At 36.9% G+C, this 18,816-nt stretch overlaps 1 protein-coding gene across 1 annotated transcript; it reads left to right on the top strand.

Annotated features, from left to right (window-relative positions):
- The first annotated feature begins 3,468 nt into the window (after positions 1 to 3,468).
- LOC122275342 (disease resistance protein RUN1-like) lies at positions 3,469 to 7,170 on the top strand. The gene is made up of 4 exons (XM_043084358.1): positions 3,469 to 4,028; positions 4,319 to 5,423; positions 5,532 to 5,807; positions 5,907 to 7,170. The coding sequence occupies exons 1-4, from the start codon at positions 3,541 to 3,543 to the stop codon at positions 6,969 to 6,971; spliced, it is 2,934 nt and encodes a 977-aa protein (XP_042940292.1). The 5' UTR covers positions 3,469 to 3,540; the 3' UTR covers positions 6,972 to 7,170.
- The last annotated feature ends 11,646 nt before the right edge of the window (positions 7,171 to 18,816 follow it).

Raw genomic sequence — 18,816 nt, forward strand, 5'->3', positions numbered from 1 at the left:
TGGTTTCTCTTTTGAAGCACTATCATTTTCTTTTTCTTGTACCTTATCTTCTACAAATACAACATCCCTGCTGATTAGCACCTTGCGGGCAGTGGGATCCCACAGGCGATACCCCTTGACTCCATCAGCATACCCTAAGAAAATACATTTTCTAGATTTTGGATCTAGCTTTGATGTTTCTTGGGCGTTGTACATAACATAAACAGGATTTCTAAATGTATGTAAGTGAGAATAATCAGCTGGCTTATCAGTCCACATCTCCATCGGCGTTTTCAGATCAATTGCGGTTGATGGTGACCGATTGATCACATAACAAGCAGTCTTGACTACTTCTGCCCAAAATGACTTGGCCATTCCCGCAGTTCTCAACATTGCTCTTGTTCGTTCTAACAAGGTTCTGTTCATCCGCTCTGCTACTCCATTTTGTTGTGGAGTGTATGCCACCGTGAGCTGCCTTTTGATACCTTCTTGTTGACAGAAGCTATCAAATTCAATGCCAGTATATTCTCCTCCATTGTCTGTCCTTAAACACTTGATCTTCTTTTCAGATTCAAGCTCAACCCGCGCTTTGAATATTTTGAAAACTGGAAATACATCTGCTTTATTTTTTATTGGATACACCCAACATCTCCTGGAGTAATCGTCAATAAATGACACAAAGTATTTTTCTCCTCCTAGGGACAAAACTGGTGCTTGCCAAACATCAGAATGGATTAGTTCTAAGATAGCTTTACTTCTAGCAGAGGAACTACTGAATTTCAATCTGTGCTGCTTACTAGTAACACAATGCTCACAAAAGGGTAATGAAACCTTTTTGAGCCCTGGAGAAGCTTTTGTTCAGCAAGAATCTTCAAACCTCGTTCCGACATGTGGCCAAGCTTACGGTGCCACATCATTGTTAATTCTTCTGCCGAACTTGCCAACGCAGTGGATGCTTCTCCTTCTTGTTGTGTTTCTCCTTTAAGCATGTACAAATTTGCAGCTATCTTTTTCGCTTTCATCATTACAAGTGCGCCTTTAACTATTTTCATGATCCCATCTTGAATATGGGTTTTACACACACTATTATCTAATTGTCCTAAAGACAATAGATTTTTCTTCAGGCCTTTCACATGTCGTACCTCCTGAATGGTGCGAACTGTACCGTTACACATCTTTAATTTGATGGTACCAATACCAGCAATCTCCAAGGCATGATCGTCTCCCATGAACACAGATCCTCCTGAGATAGGTTCATATTGATGGAACCATTCTCTCCGGTGAGTCAATAAGCCAGACATCAGCGAATCTTCTTCTACCTTCAGTAACTGTTGTTGCCTCACTGTATAAAATTTCACCATCATCTGAGGTGCTTGCTACACAATCCTGAGCTTTTGACAACTCAGGGCCTTTTCCTTTGGCTTCTTCGTTCTTCTCCCTTTTGTAGTGCCCTTTCTTGCCACAGTGATGACACTTGACATTCTTCTTACTTCTGGATTTTGATCTACTCTGATTTTGACTCCCACTGGGGCCACGTTCCGTTGATCTCCCTCTTGTCATTACCAAAGCTTCGGCTTGTTGTCAACCTCCTGGTCTATCTTCTTTGCTTTTGCGCCGACTTTCTTCTTCAAGAACCGCAGCTGCAATATCATCGAAGACTAGAACTTCAATGTTGTTGGTTAAGTTGATGATGAGTTGATCATACGAGTCAGGTAGACTTTGAAGTAGAATTTCAGCACGTTCACTCGTCTCTATGTTATGCCCCATTGCTGTGAGCTGTGAAAATAAAGTGTTGAGGGTGTTGATGTGGTCTGTCACCATAGTTGACTCCATCATCCGAAGGGTGTAGAGTTTTCTTCTCAAGAAAATTTTGTTGTGTAGTGATTTGGCCTCGTACAATTTTGTCAGAGTATCCCATATCTCTTTTGCTGTCTTTTTCTCCTCCACACTTGACAATACTCCATCAGCTAGTGCTAGGTGCAGATTAGCAATAGCATTGCCATCCATCTCGTTCCACTTGCCGTCGTCAGTGATCTCATCGGGTCTATCTCCAATTGCTGTCAAGCAATTATCTTTCCTCAAAATTGCTTTTATTCTCATTTTCCACAATGAGAAATTACTCCCATTGAACTTCTCTATTTCGTACTTCGTCGCCATTATTGAAGATGCCTCCTTTCCACAAACTGGATCTAACTATAGCACGAAAACCGGCTATAAACCTGATGCTCTGATACCACTGTTAGGAGGTTGTGGTACGAGGCATACAATTACAACTGAAGTAGAAATGAGAAAGAATAAAAGAAATAATAAGGAACTCCAATTGTAGAAGAATTTCACTTATAGCAAAAGGATTACAAGAATTTCTCTCTTGAATAAGGAGAGCACAATTGACAATACCCTCTCTTATAAAAGGAGAAAACTCACTCTTTCTTATAAAAGGAGAGACAATATATAGGAGAAACCTCACTATTTTTCTCTCTAAAACTCTCTCTCTTTCTCTAAATTTTTCTTTCAAAATGGGATAGGTTTCTTAAAGCAAAAACATGTATTTATAGGAGTTAAAGGAGGTGGAAGATGGCGGAAGCAACTGGAAGATGGTGGAAACAAATGTGAACGCAAGCTTGATGTAGGTTGTCAACTAGCCACCATTTTTGACCCATAAAGGTGGCAGTGGAAGATAGCGGAAGCAAGTGGAAGATGGCGGAAGCAAATGTGAATGCAAGCTCAACTAGCCACCATTTTTGACCCATAAAAGTCCATAAAAGTGGCTTTACCGCTACAAATTATACTGAACGACTACATCAAAGCTTATAGCCTGAAGTAAATCATGTGATTCCCAAGCTTCTCCATGGGAACAAACATCCATTCTTCCTTGTTTTATGTGCGTCACACGTTCTTAACTCTGAGTTGACCCAATTGAGTGTCTCTGGCCTCTTTTTCAATTATTCCTGCAAGCAACAAATTGTCTATTAAAGGTATTCAAAAAGAAAACACGTGTGGGGTACTCACTAAAGAAACCATGGATTCTTACGGGAGTCATTATTTTCCAAGCAAAGGGAGAAAAATCTATAGAAAGAAAAAGCAAGTGTTGTGAGCTTTCTTGGATCCTTCGGTGAAAGAAATGTAATGAAAGGTATTCAAAAAGAAAAGACGTGCTGTGAACTTTGTTGGATCCTTTCGGGGGGTCATTATTTTCCAAGCAATGGGAGAAAAAGCTATAGAAAGAAAAAGCAAGTGTTGTGAACTTTGTTGGATCCTTCCGTGAAAGACAGAGAGATGGGAGAGATAAAGACTGAGGGCAAGTTTTTCTTCGAAGCGACGCGTAATGCATACCCTTTTTTGACAAAGAAGAAGAAAATTGCTGATCAGTTTGAAAGTAGCAGCTTCATTGGTAATGCCTAGGAAATTTCATGAGAGTTTAATTACACAGTGACAGTGACCCACTCAAACCATTTTGATCCACTTCCTTAATATAAAGCTCCTTTCTCACATATCTCTCTCCACTCAATAACTCGTGACCCTTCTTCCTTCAAAGAAGCTACCAAGATTTCAATCTCTTCCATGGCCATCACAAATGTCTCCTTCACCTCCCCTTCTTCTTCCCATCCTTGGATTCATGATGTGTTTCTGAGTTTCAGAGGGGAAGATACCCGCAATACCTTTACCGGTCATCTACATCACGCTCTCATTGAAAAGGGGATCAAAACCTTCAGAGATGACGTGGATCTTCAGAAGGGAGACGAAATCTCCCTAGCACTTTTGGAAGCCATTGAACAATCTAAAATTTCCATCATCATCTTCTCTAAGAACTACGCCACTTCCACGTGGTGCTTAGATGAACTTGTCAAGGTTCTCAAGTGTCGGAAATCGATCGGCCAAATGGTTCAACCCATTTTCTACGATGTGGATCCTTCATATGTGCGGAAACAGTTTGGAGAAGTGATGGATATGCATGAAAAGAAATTCAAGGATGATATACAAAGGGTGTTGACGTGGAAGGTGGCTCTCAAAGAAGCGGCCAATTTGTCCGGTTGGCATTTGAACAATGGGTACGCTTTTAGTTTTTTTTAATGCAAGCATTGATATCAAATACATGAGGTGTAACCAAAGAGGTCTCTCTCCTCTTTTTCATTTCTCTCTGATTTTATGGTAACTGCACTTAATCGGTTCCAATTCCTTCTAGCTGCTTTACTTTTCATTTCTTAATTCCTCTATATTTGTGGCACTAAAGAAAGCCTTGATCAGATTCTTCTTAATTAGCAATTTCAAGATTGATCCTGAGATGCTTTTTATATGTAACAGTAAGATTTCTAGATTGTCCTGTTTGAATGGCATGCAGGCATGAGTCCGATTTTATCCAACGCATTGTAGAAGAGATATCAAGTATATTAATGAAGCGCACATTTTTAGATGTTGCGAAGAACCCAGTCGGATTAGATTCTCACATAAGGGCCATGAGTAAGTTGTTGAGTGTTGGGAATGATGACGTTCGCATGGTTGGAATCCATGGAATTGGTGGAATAGGTAAAACCACTATCGCAAAAGTTGTATACAACTCCTTTGCTCATCAATTTCAAAGTTGCTGCTTTCTTGCTGACGTCCGAGAAACTACAAACCGGTCCGGCCTTGTTCCATTACAAGAAACACTTCTATCTGAGATATTGGGCATGAATACCAACTTAAACGTGGGAAGTGTGGATAGAGGAATTACTGTAATAAAGGAGAGGCTCTGCCATAAGAAAGTTCTTTTAGTTCTTGATGATGTCAATGAGGTGGAACAACTTGAAAAATTAGCAAGAGATAAGAGTTGGTTTGGTCCAGGAAGTCGAATCATTATTACAACTAGAGATCAATGTGTTCTAGATTACCATGGCCGGGTAGAAAGAAAATACAAGGTCCAAGGACTACGTAAGGCTGATGCTCTTCAACTTCTTAGTTGGAATGTATTCAATAAATCTTATCCTGAAGAAGGGTATGAGAAGCTCACGGATCGTGTGGTTCAGTACGCCAAGGGCCTTCCCCAGGTTCTAGTGGTGCTGGCACCTCTCCTATGTGGTGGAAGCAAACTTGTATGGGAAAGCATAATACGTAAATTACAAAGTAGACTTAATAAAAAGATATATGAAATACTTAAGATAAGTTTTGATGCACTGGAGGACAATGAGAAGGCTATCTTCCTTGATATTGCGTGTTTCTTTCAGGGAGAAAACAAAGATGATGTAACTAAATTTTTGGAAGCAAGCAATTTTCATGCAGTTCATGGAATACAAGTTCTCATTGAAAGATCTTTGGTGAATGTTGATCAATACGACCAATTGCAGATACATGACATGATACAATTGATGGGTAGGAATATTGTTCATCAAGAATCTCTCGACGAACCAGGAAAGCGAAGCCGATTATGGTCTCATGAGGATATTCTCCGTGTTCTTATGGAAAATACGGTAAGAGCACTATAGTCCACTTGTTCTATCAATTTTATCATTTTATCATTTTTCTTCTATCAATTGAGTCCTAATATTTTTTAGTCCACTTGTTCTATGACTTTTTAGGGAACTTACAATGCAATTCAAGGCATAAAGCTAGATTTGTTCGGGCAAAAAGATATTTTGCTGAATCCTAGAGCCTTTACAAGAATGAAAAGGCTTAGACTGCTTATAATCCGTCATGCACGCTTTTCAAATAGTCCTAAAAGTTTGTCTAATGAGCTAATATTGCTTGATTGGGATGGATACCCATCACCATCTCTGCCGTCCAATTTTCATCCTCAGAAACTTGTTACTCTCAACATGAGTCACAGTAAAATCAAGCAATTCAAAGAAATAAAGGTAAATATCTTATCTCTTTTCTAGATTTTAAAATAAGAATTCAGATTGGTAATTCTTGGAAGCTGATACAATATTGTTCCTTTCACCTTTATTTTCCAGGTTTGTGAACATTTGAGGGAAATAAATTTTTCTTATTGTGAATACTTGACGTGCATCCCTGATGTCTCAGTGATGGCAAATCTTGAGAGTTTGAAAGTTGAGGGCTGTTGCAATTTAGTTGAGGTTCATCGATCTGTTGGAATTTTAAACAAACTGTCTGTTTTGGGTGTTAGCGATTGCTCTAAACTTAGACGCCTTCCTAACTTGAAGTTGCCACGTCTTCAAATCCTACAACTTGATGGGTGCACAAGTCTGGAGAAATTTCCAAATATTGTTGGAGAAATTCCTCGTTTAGATGTAATTTGGTTTTCTAACAATCCCATTCAAGAACTGCCTTTGTCAGTTGAATATCTCATTGGGCTTGTAAGGATATCAATAACGTCATGCAAGAACCTTAGAGATCTCCCTAGAAGCATTTCTAAGTTGCCACGTCTCAGGTATCTTGATCTTAGGGGTTGCAGAAACCTTGGAAGGTTTCCAAAATCGTCGTCATCATCATCAACAAATTTGGGCTGGCTGGCTTCGTCGAAGGGGAACAAAACTCAAGATAAGAGCCTCTCTGTTGGGTGGTTTCCAGCCTTGAGAACGTTGAGAATCGCTTACTGTAATCTAGAAGAAGTTGATTTCCTCAAGAGTCTTCATTGCCTTTCCACGCTAGAAGAATTATCTCTATCAGGAAACAATTTCATTAGCCTCCCTGCATCATGTATCACTAGATTTACCCATTTGCGATCCCTTACATTGTGGCATTGCAATGGGCTTCAACAAAAGAATGCAAGTAGTGGTGGCAAATCCTTCATCGATAATTTAACGATGATGATTCCTATATTATATAGATTCTGTGGAAAAATGATAACTACAATTAAAATTAGAGGAGGGGAGTTACCAAAATGGTTTCGGCATCAAACTAGGGAGAATGAGATGTGTTTCCGAGTGCCTCCACCTAAAAATGCCAAGTTAGCAGGTTTGGTTATCGGTGTTGCTTTGAAACGGCAAGCTTTTGTGCTGTGGCGCACTCTCTACTTTTTGACGGTGTCTATCATTATTATTAATGGTCGTCAATAAGCTCCCGTAGCCAATACGGTGTCTTTGTTAAAAATGAACTGGGATTAGATGGAGTACTGTGCCTTCCACGTGGTGCCCTCGAGTGGCGGGATGAGATCACCAATGAAGGGAATCACTTTGTAGTTTCATTTCAAATTGATGGACGGACAGTACCATTTGTGGAGTGTGATAAATATAATGACAAGTTGGGAGTTCATTTTGTATTCGAGCAAAACGACAACATGGATGATGATGATCCAAGAGTGATCCGGCATTACCGTTCTCCTAACAATAAGATAGCTATCTTGGAGAACGATAATTGTTGCCAACTACAGCAACAACTAGCAGAAAAATTATTTAGATGTGTACAAGACAGACATTTTTTTGATTTTTGAAATATTATTTTGTAATATTATTTTTTGTTTTAGAATTTAAAAAAATTGAATTACTTTTGTGTTTTTATTTAAAATTTTAGAAAAATTATAATGACTATATAATAGTTTACTTTTATTTTCTAAAACGAGTTGATGGATTTTTGGTAGGAAGCGTTATAGGAGATACATGCTCTTTCCCTTTCCTTCTCTTTATGTACAGAATATTTAACAATATTTTAGAACAAGAAAAATTATCTAAAAAAATTGAAGTTACTTAAGCCTTTAACTAGAGCTGCTTGTTAAAGCTAGCAAGTAGTAGAATTTATAGAGTTCAAGTAATTAATAGAAAAGTAAATGAAAACCCAATTAGAGAATTTTGACCTAAGAGAAGAATCTTGTTAACTAACATATTGCATATTAAGTTAACTATACTAATACTATTATAAATTTGTACATATATGATATATTATAATTTATACTATAACTCTTATAATATGTTAATATATTAATATATACTAGTACTATATATTATATTTAATAGTTATACATTAAAGAATATAATAATACATTGATACTAAATATATATAGTTATAGACTTATAATGATTTAATTATTATGAATTTATAATTAATATAGTTATATAATAGTATTAGTATTAGACTATTAGTAATTTAGTATAACTATATTATAATAGTAATATTAGTTATGTTGAATCAATAGTTAGTATAATTATACTCTACATTATTAGTATTAATATGAATAGTAGTATTAGTTATAACTATATAGCCTATATTAGAATTGAGAGTCTTAGACTGTATAATAGACTAATAGTATTAGTACAATTATATAAGTATACTGTATAGCTATATATTAGTATTATAGTAATTAGTATAAATATATAATAATATTAATAGTAGACTATTAGTATTGCTATATATTAGTATTAGTTTTACTGTTATAGTGATTTAGTATATTATAATTTCTATATTATGATTTATACTTTAACTTTTATAATATGTTAATATATACTAGTACTATATATTATAGTTATACATTAAATACTTATAGTTATACCAAATATATATAGTTATACTTATAGTGATTTAGTTATTAACTTAATATGATTAGTATAACTATATAAATTATAATAGTATTAGACTATTAATATAACTATATATTAGTAATATTAGTTATGGTGAATCAGTGATTTAATATAACTATATAAGTATTAATTATAAATTATATAATAGTATATTAGTATTAATAGTAGATTATTAATATAGTTATATATTAGTATTAGTTATCGTGATTTAGTATAACTACAGTCTATATTAGACTATTAATATTTTTTTTTATTGATTTCTCTCTATTAATTTAGAAATGACATCAGAAACACAACTTAGAAGATAAATTGGGTGCGTAGGAACGTCCAGCACATAGCTGTCTGGAGTGTTGTTTTCCTTTGGAAGGTGCCCCCACCCGGCCCCAACCCCAAGGTCAAAGGAAAGGGAGAAGTTGTGGTTGTCATTCTACCTTAAACAAAGCATTAATCTTTGGTGCTACTTGTTCATGAAAATTTAAGCATTGATTACTTTGTAAGGAGAATCTGCAATTGCCAATATAAAAAATCTCACCGGAAATCTGCAACAAATGGAGAAGATGGCAAAGATTTTAGGATTTCTCAAGGACGAGAAGATGAAGCTTGAAACCGACGTTGGCTGCCTGCTGAGATTCTTTAGGTTTTCTTCTATTTCTTCTTCTTCTTCTATTGCACTTGTTTCAGGTTGGAGTTTTTGTTTACCAAAAATTCATTTAATATTTTGAGAAATTTGAGTGGACAAATTCATTTTCACTGAAAACCCCCCATTATATATAGAACACGTACACGTTAGATCTCGTATTCATCTTCTTCCTCTAAACTAGGGTTGCCGCTGCACCACCTTAAGGTACCCACTGCTCAGTCCATGCACGGAACCTCAGCCACCCAAACTCCTTAAGAGTTCACCACTCCAGCCGTGCCCATCTTCGGAAACACCATGAAAATAGCCTAGCCACCACAACACTGCCCTACCCCTCGTTGCCTAGCCAACGCGAAACCGCAACACCACTGCACAACCACTACACATGAGCCCTTCCAAATGGCAGCTCCACTCCCTCTCCTAGTAGCAACTCGAATGGAAAATCACTACCCTGCTCCTCCACAGCACCCTACACGTCGGAAACACCACACAGGTTACGCCAGTGTACCTTCTCTTGGTCACCACCTCAATGCACGTTTATCCACCACAACAACCCCGGTTTTGCATGCATAAAAACATAGCATTGCCCCCTTCCCGTTGAACCACAGCCCAACTTCTCCACCCACTCAACCACCAAACAACCTTCAATTCCCTCTCCACTGCCATTAAGCCTCTATTTTTCTACCCCCGAAATAAAGCATGGGTTGTGCTCTCAGCCCCTTGTGTGACGAAGGTCTAGCGTCATCGCCATTTGCCACTCGTTCGCCATCGTCTAGCCGTAAGACACAGTCACTTGTTTTGCTGTTTCATTGTCCCTATCACACTAGATCCAACCCTCTTAGTTAGCCTAGTTTTACGTATGTTTGGGTTCTTTTATGTTTTAGAAATTTTGTTTGTAAATCTTTTTGTTTAACTTCCCAATTTATTTTCCTAAAACATCCATTTAGGTGATTTTTTATGTTTATACGTCTAGTGCTCATTTTATAGAGTTTTTAACTTTTATTTATTTATCTATTTATGTATTTATTTATTTTATTAAGTATATAGCTTATAAAGCAAACAAAATATAGAGTTGAATTATATTATTTAGAAGTATAGATATATATATTTTAAAAATGAATTTTTTTAAAGTGAACAGTAAGTACAAATATTTTTATTTTGAATCCTTTTAAAAGAATATTTTTGATCTAACCAAAATTGTGATTTTCTACTTTTCTACTTGTAGTGATTTTGATATTTTATAGTTAGAACTGGATAGTAGGTGAGTTGGAATTTAATACTATAGTAAGAGATTAAGTTGGATATTGAGGAATTTGGGAAGTGATAATATTTTTGGGTTAAGAGAAATTTAAGTTTATGATGAATTAAAATAGGCGATTTGAATATTTCGGATGCGATTACAAGTTATATGTTCAATTGGAGATTTATTGAAGTTATATGATTTTCTATAGGTGACGATTGATTATTCATTGAGCACTGTTGTGAAGAATTTTTGAAAGACTAAGAATTTCAGGTAAGCGGGGTTCCTATACTAGACTTTACATAAAAGATATGAAATGAGGTTGATTTTGAAAATATGCATATTTGTTGTGACGCCCCCAACTCCCATGTACGGACACGTGGAAATCGAGGCATCGGGATGATGACAACACTGGTCACGCATCCCATCGCTAAGTACCAAGTGTGTGTACATGCAACACGTGTACAACAAAACAATGCAACAGATAATAAAAGCCAGTCTACTAAGTACCAGAATTGTTTAAAATATAAATTCGCTTAAACATAAGCGTACTAAAAAAAATTACAATTAACTGGTAAAAAAGTCATAAACTAAATACATAATTTAAAAGTAAGAAAATAATTTCCAACATATACAAGCAAGAGGCACCCAATCAACTCTCCGGCAGAGCCGCATCCTCAAGCTTGGCCTCCTCATCATCTACATTAAAATTTATGATACTAAGAAATGGTACCGCATGTAAGTAATCATCCAAACAAACGCAGAGATAAAAATACATTCATGCCAAACAAAATGCTTGAATATGATGCCATATGCATGAGACCCAAAAATCATCATTTTCTCGAAAAGAATAATTTTTTCACGCACGCCAAAAATCTCATTTGGCCCAAAAATCCAATCCAAATCAACAGTCCCGCCATTTTTCTAGAAAATGGCCCAATATAAAAATCCATTAATCCAATCTCGCAATTTTCCAAGAAAATGGCCAAATATCCGTTATTAAAACCAATATCCAATTTTAATTCGTATGCACCATGGTCTCCCCTAGGGACCATCCGCACACCCTGACTCCCTTCATTACACCATGGGTAACGACCATGCATGTGATTTTGTAACGAGCAATGCCCAATTCCGCACCCAGCGCATTCGTAGCCAAGCATCCTTTAGCCCTCACCAGTATAAGGGCTGTGAAGTCAGCACGAGAGCGTTACCATCCCGTCCGATCCTTTTGTCGCCCAGCGACAACTCAGGAGACGTCACTTAGTATATTGCGCTCACGAGTGATCAAAGGAACTCCACCGAGATAATGCCCCATCTTTGCTTGGGGTCGTGATACACATGCACCAAAAAATTCACTACTTTCACACGAAAACCCAATTTTTCATTCATATCCATGAATATGCATGCACTATGGGAAAATCTATTTTTCATTTTACAAACATGATCATGCATGCACTATGCAATGCATGCGACAGGTCACAAAGATATCCAACAAACCCAACATCATCCAATCAACAAACAACTCCGTCCTCCATTCCAAACGACCCCCAAACTCATCGGACTCAATCCAGCACAACAAACCAATCACAGATGATTTGCTAAAGCATAAATATATTTAAATCACAAGAGTTGTTCGGAAAATACTTACAGCACTATAAAATAATTTCTGAGGGATCAATGAACTGCAAAAAGGCTGTGGAAAGGCAACGTTACAGTGCAAAATGCACTATGGTCGTGGGTCTCAAAATATCCAAATTTGGACAAAGGCAAACGAAGGCTAGGGAAGGCTAGGGTAGGGCTTAGGGGTGTTGGTGAAGTTAATAGTGGTGGTTGGTGGCCACGGGAGGTGGCGCACAGTGAAGATCGGCTATGAAAGGTGGAGAAAGGCCGTGGGAGAGTGTGACGGCTAGGGGTCACGGTGGGGCATGAGATTGGCTAGGGAAGGTCACCAGTGGAAGGGGAAACCGATGGTGGTGGCGGTGAGGTGGCACAGTGGCGCACGACGGTAGAACGGAGGAAAAGCCGTGGGTCTTGGTGGGCTTCGTGGTGGTGAACATCGGTGAGTTAGGGGTTGAGTTTGGTGGAGGATGTTGGCTAATGAGGGGGGAAGCTATGGTGGTGGTGGTTGCGCCGTTGGGTGGCGCACGGCGGCCCAGTAAGTTCATGGCCATTTCGGGCTCTACACGGCCAGGAGAGAGAAGGATGAGGTGTAGGGGTGGTGGCTGGGGTGGGTGAGGTCGTCGGCGTGAGGGGAAGGTGGTGGGCTCGGCAGTGGTGGCCATGCCAGCGTGCAGTGTTTTCAATCTAGTTCTCAAAACTGATTCAACGAAATATATTCTAAAATGGCAAATTTAAATAAAATAATTTAAACATAGTGACTTAGTAAAATAAAATAATAAAATCCAACAATAAACTGATTTAAAATAAAAGGCACAATAAAATAAATAAAAACTAAATAAAAACACTACCACTCAATATTAATAAAATAAAATAGTTAAAAGCCAACAATAAAACAATTCAAGCTAGAGATTAATTTAAATGCGAAATAATTATTAATATCAAGAAAAAAAATTATTTAAATCTCACAACTTAAAAAAATCATAAAACAATATAACTAAAAACACATTTAATTTCAAATAAAAGAACCACTAATTATAATAATTTAAATAATCCTTTAATCAAAATATACGTAAATACGGGGTATCACATTTTTTTTTTAAAAGAAATCTGAAAATAGCCTCAATTATGTGTTCTGCATATACATAAAATCTGTATAAGAAAAGTATTTTCCGTCATGATTGCTGTAGACATGAGCTAATTTTGTGCATTCTGTTTTCTGAACTATGCGAAAAGAGCGAATATGGTGCTGGTGGTTGCGCCGTTGGGTTGGGGCACGACGGCCCAGAAATTCATGGCCATTTCGGGCTCTACACGGCTAGGAGAGAGAAGGATGAGGTGTGGGGTTGGTGGCTGGGGTGGGTGAGGTTGCCAGCGTGAGGGGAAGGTGGTGGGCTAGGTAGTGGTGGCCACGCCGGCGTGCAGCGGTGCACTGGAAAGACGGAAGAAAATGGATGGGAAGGAGAGGGGAGGGCTTGCACGGGCTGGGGGCAAAAATAGGGAGGAGAAAAAGAAAAAGAAAAGAAGAAAAAAGAAGAAGAAAGAGAGAGGGAAAAAGAAAAGGGAAAAAGAAAAAGGAATGGAAAGAAATGAAATCCAATGTTTTCAATCTGGGTCTCAAAACTGATCCAACGAAATATATTCTAAAACGGCAAATTTAAATTAAATAATTTAAACGGAGTGACTTAGTAAAATAAAATAATAAAATCCAACAATAAACTGATTTAAAATAAAAAGGCACAATAAAATAAATAAAAACAAAATAAAAACACTACAACTCAATATTAATAAAATAAAATAGTTAAAACCCAACGATAAAAAAATTCAAGCTAGAGATTAATTTAAATGCGAAATAATTATTAATATCAAGAAAACACATTATTTCAATCTCACAACTTAGAAAAATCATAAAACAATATAACGAGAAACACATTTAATTTCAAATAAAAGAACCACTAATTATAATAATTTAAATAATCATTTAATAAAAATATACGTAAATACGGGGTATCACATTTGTTTTTGGAAAGAAATCTGAAAATAGCCTCAATTATGTGTTCTGCATATACATAAAATCTGTATAATAAAAGTATTTTCCGTCATGATTGGTGTAGACATGAGCTACTTTTGTGCATTCTATTTTCTGAACTATGCAAAAAGAGCGAATATGAAATTTATGAAAATGTGTGCATGTGATGTGAAGATGTTTTGAATCTGTTTTTGAAAATGTGAAATGATCTGAATTTATTTCAGTACTCTGTTTTGATATGAAGTGGTATCTGAAAAACCTTTGTCATGACTTTCTAATTCTGTTCTAACTCTGATTCTGGTTTTGATAAAGTGATTCTGATTTTGTTTTACTCTAATATCTTGCCCTGTCACGGGATATAATAGTGACCCCTAGCCTTGTCACGGGATACAATAGTGACTTCTGGCCCTACCACGGGATACAATAGTGATCTCTGGCCCTACCACTGGATATTCGTCACCATCTCTGCCGTCCAATTTTAGTCTTTAGAAACTTGTTGTTCTCAACATGTGTCAGAGTAAAATCAAGCAATTTGAAGGAATAAAGGTGAAGTTATGATCTAAATTTCGTATCTCTTTTCTGGATTTTAAAATAAGAATTTAGATGCTAGATCAATTTTAATTTTAAAAAAAGTTACTTGTAAAAAAAATTATATGGGTAATTCTTGGAAGCTGATACATTGGTCCTTCTTTCCAGGTTTGTGAAAATCTGAGAGTAATAAATTTTTCTTGCCGTGAATACTTGACGTTCATCCCTGATGTCTCAATGATGGAAAATCTTGAGAGTTTGGATCTTCTAGGCTGTCACAATTTAGTGAGGTTCATGAATCCGTTGGATTTCTAAAAACACTGTTTCGTTTGGATGTTATAAACTGCTCTAAACTTAGACGTCTTCCTAGCCTGAAGTTGCCATGTCTTGAAAGCCTATATGTTTTAACGGGCACAAGTATGGACAGATTTCTAGATATTGTGGTAGAAATGCATCGTTTAAGGGAAATTAATTTTATAAACAGTCCCATTCAAGAATTCCCTTCACCAATTGAATATCTCATTGGGCTTGAAAGGATAACAGTACGGTCATGCAAGAACTTTAGAGATCTCCCTAGAAGCATTTCTAAGTTGCCACGTTAAAGGTGTTGCACAAACCTTGGAAAGTTTCCAGAACCGTCATCATCATCATCTACAAGTTCGGGCTGGCTGGCTTGGTCAAAGAGAAACAAAACTCAAGGTATGAGCCTCTCTGTTGGGTTTCCAACTTTGGAAATATTGAAAATCTCTTACTGTAATCTAGCAGAAGTTGATTTCCTCAAGAGTCTTCATTGCCTTTCCATGCTAAAATTATTAGATCTATCATGTAACAATTTCCTTAGCCTCCCTGCATGTATCACTAGATTTACCAATTTGCGATTCCTTGTATTGAAGGATTGCAAGGGGCTTCGACAAATGAATACAAGTAGTGGTGGCAAATCGTTCATCGATAATTTAAGTATGATGATTCCTATATTATATAGATTTTGTGGAAAAATGATAACTACAATTAAAGTTAGAGGAGGGAATTTACCAAGATGGTTTATCCATACAAGTAGGGAGAATCATGAGATGTGTTTCTGAGTGCCTCCACCTAAAAAAGCCAAGTTAGCAGGTTTGGTTATCGGTATTGTTTTGAAACGGGAAGCTTTGGGACCGTTGCCCAGTTCTTACATCTCAATGAGGGTCTGTATCAATGGTTGATTGGCTCCATTTTGCGGAGACCTCGGTAGTGAAGATTGGGAATCAGATGAAGTGTGGCTGTTGTGTTTTCCACGTGGTGCCTTCGAGTGGTGGGATGAGATCACCAATGAAGGAGATCACTTTGGAGTTTCTTTTCACTTCATTTTGTATTCGAGCAAAACGACAATTACTGTTCTCCTAACAATAAGAACAAGATAGTCTTGGAGAACAATAATTGTTGCCAACCACAGCAGCAGCTAGCAGGAGAGAAGTCACCGACGCATTGAAGTGGAGGACCCAGTTATATACTTGATATTCTTGTAATATAATTTTGTAATATAATTTTTTGTTTTAGAATTTAAAAAAATTAAATTATTTTTTTGAAAAAATTTAAAAAATTATAATGACTATGTAATTATTAGCAAAAAAGTTGAAAAGTTGAAATTTTAAAATTAAAAAATAATTATTGGGTGGGAAAAAAAAGGTCCTGCAACTTGTTTTAAGAAATAAAAATATTATTCAAAGTCTGATCTATAAATATCATCATTTCCACCATTTATGACGTAACACCAAATAACTTATAAATAAATAAAAAAATTTATAACAATTGTCTAGCTTTTGAATCGTTTAATAATGTATCAAGAAATATGATAAAAAGTAATAATTAAAATGATAATAAATAGTTTTTATTTTAAAAATACTGACTCGAAAATAGTTCTCTACACACTGACTCAAAAATAGAATAATACTTTCAACTAGTATGATACATTATGTGAGCATATAAAACTTCTACTACCCGAATTTCTTCTTATTTCAAAACTACAGAATATTATAGAGCATTATCAAAGAGGATTCCGATGTACGATTGTGGCGACTCCGTAATCAGTCAGGAATGCAAAGAATAAGTAATTAAACAACAACATCCTTTCCACAAAAATGACTTTCAAGCTTAAAATGCAAATGAGTTGGGCCAGTTGGCAACAAAGAGGGACATTTCAATGTTTTGCAAAGGCTAAATTACATGCATAATTATTATGTGCTCTGTTCTTAACTTGCGTACTTAACAATGGAGTAGGGAAAATAACCTTTTGAATATGATTTTTAGGCTATCTACAAATCGGAAAATGATTTGTACTAGGGGTGCTACCCTGCCCCCTCGCACTCACATGGGTGGGGTGGTCATTTTTCATCCCGCCTCAACCTTGCCTTGAGTTACTGTCCACTCGCTCTAGTTCTCTCCTCCTTGGTTTGGTCAGAGCTTGGAGTGTGTTCCTGGCATTGAAGTTGTCAACCTGATCCATGAACTGCCCTAGTGTCGCGGGAGTCGTTCTTGCCAGCTCTGCCTTGAACTGGGACCAAGGCCATACTCCTCCTAGGAGCACTGCCAGGGTTATCTTCTCGTCCTGGCCATCAGTCGTCATGCACTTCTTGTTAAATTTGGACAAGTATGCCTTCAGGCTTTTGTCCTCCCCTTGTTTGATGGTGAGGCATCCCATAGGACGCCTTCTTCTCTTGCTCGCCATAAACTGAGCAAGGAATAGATGAGCCAGTTCTCCGAAACTGTCTATGGACCCCAGCATCAGGGACCCAAACCACACTCTCGCTAGTCCTTTCAAAGTCAGCGGAAAGGCTCTACAGCACACTTCCCCTGGGAAACAGTGCAGGATCATGTGTGCCCTGAAGGTTTTCAGGTGCTCGAGTGGGTCTATGGTTCCCATCATATGTTTCCATGAAAGGGACCTGAAACTTTGGTGGTAGGGGCACCGCGATCACTTCCTTGCTGTAGGGCAGGCCCATGTTGGCGAGTAGTTGGTCCATTAATGACGAGGTCCCCATCTTTCTTGCCATCTCCTCGTATTTTCCCTTAAGGTTACACAAATCGTTCTGCATGTTCATCATTTCCTCCTCTGTGTGACCCTCCTCGCTGGAGTTTCTGGACCCACCATGCTCACTATTGCTGGGTTCCACGTCATTCCTTGCCTCATTGGTGGTTCCCTTGATCAACCTGTTATCTTTTCGTAGGGTATCCACCTGAACAGTTAGCTTTTCCCACTAGCTAGTCCATGGCAGCTAATTTGGCTTCCATGTTCATTGACATTGCTTCCTCTTGTCCCCAGGTTGTCTAAGAATGAGTTCTCGCAAGCATACAAAGGATACGTGAAGTCTATGAAGATCCCACATATGGCATCACTGTTAACATCGTGTTTTGCACAACTTTGGGTCAGGCTCTCAGCAACTTGGGTCTTCAATTTAGAGCCTGCAAATACAAAGAAAACACTGCTAGACGGGGGTCGTGGTGGTGGCCATGGAGTCTTCTATGACAAAGTCATTATTATCTTAGAGTTTTGTGCCAGTGAATATAGAGTTCAGAGAGAGTTCCTAGTACTTGGGAATTACCTTTTATACCCCATTTCTTGGGTTAGTTGCCCATGCCTTGTGTCAGGGAGATGTGTCCCATCAGCAGTTCCTAAAATTAGATTCCTTTAACGTGGCATAACTTTTGGAGTGGCGCAATTAATGCAGCTTAACTTTTGGGGTGGCAAAACTTTTGAAAAGGTCAACATACTTATGTAAACAACTTCAACCGACTTCTTTTGCACTTTTCTTGTAGTTTTAATTTATATTTTGCTATTTTTTTATACTTTATGTAATTAGCAATATCATTTAATATATCTAGTATTGTTGTATTTCAATTATCAATCTTTTTTAATTTGAAATTCTATTTTTAATTTTAAACTTCACGTAATGAACAATATCTAGTGAAATGGACAAAAAAAATTCTATTTGTTAATGAATAATGAATAAAAAATCTAGTTATCTAGTGTAATTTTATGTAATGAAATGAATAAAGTTTTTACTCATATTTTACAACTTTTTTAATACTTTATGGAATGAATAATATCATTTAATATATCTAGTATTTTTTTTTATTAATTCAATTCTCAATATTTTTTAATTTGAAATTTCATTTTTAATTTTAAAACAGTTCATGTTCAAACGTTAATGACTATTACCTGAACGTTAAAACGAATAATTTACATGTTCGAACGTAAGTGGGTTAAAGTTCGAATGTACATGAACCATTCGAATGTAACATTTTATATGTTCACATGTAACCCTTGAAAAACAACATCGTATGATTTATGTTCGAACGAAAC

The sequence above is a fragment of the Carya illinoinensis genome, chromosome 9, assembly GCF_018687715.1.
Source record: "Carya illinoinensis cultivar Pawnee chromosome 9, C.illinoinensisPawnee_v1, whole genome shotgun sequence".
Taxonomy (NCBI): Eukaryota; Viridiplantae; Streptophyta; class Magnoliopsida; order Fagales; family Juglandaceae; genus Carya; species Carya illinoinensis.

Coding starts and splice junctions, on each gene's coding strand:
- LOC122275342 (XM_043084358.1), top strand. CDS start 3,541: ATGGCCATCACAAATGTCTCCTTCACCTCCCCTTCTTCTTCCCATCCT. Junction 5,424..5,531: donor GTGTTCTTATGGAAAATACG/GTAAGAGCACTA, acceptor ATGACTTTTTAG/GGAACTTACAATGCAATTCA. Junction 5,808..5,906: donor AGCAATTCAAAGAAATAAAG/GTAAATATCTTA, acceptor TTTATTTTCCAG/GTTTGTGAACATTTGAGGGA.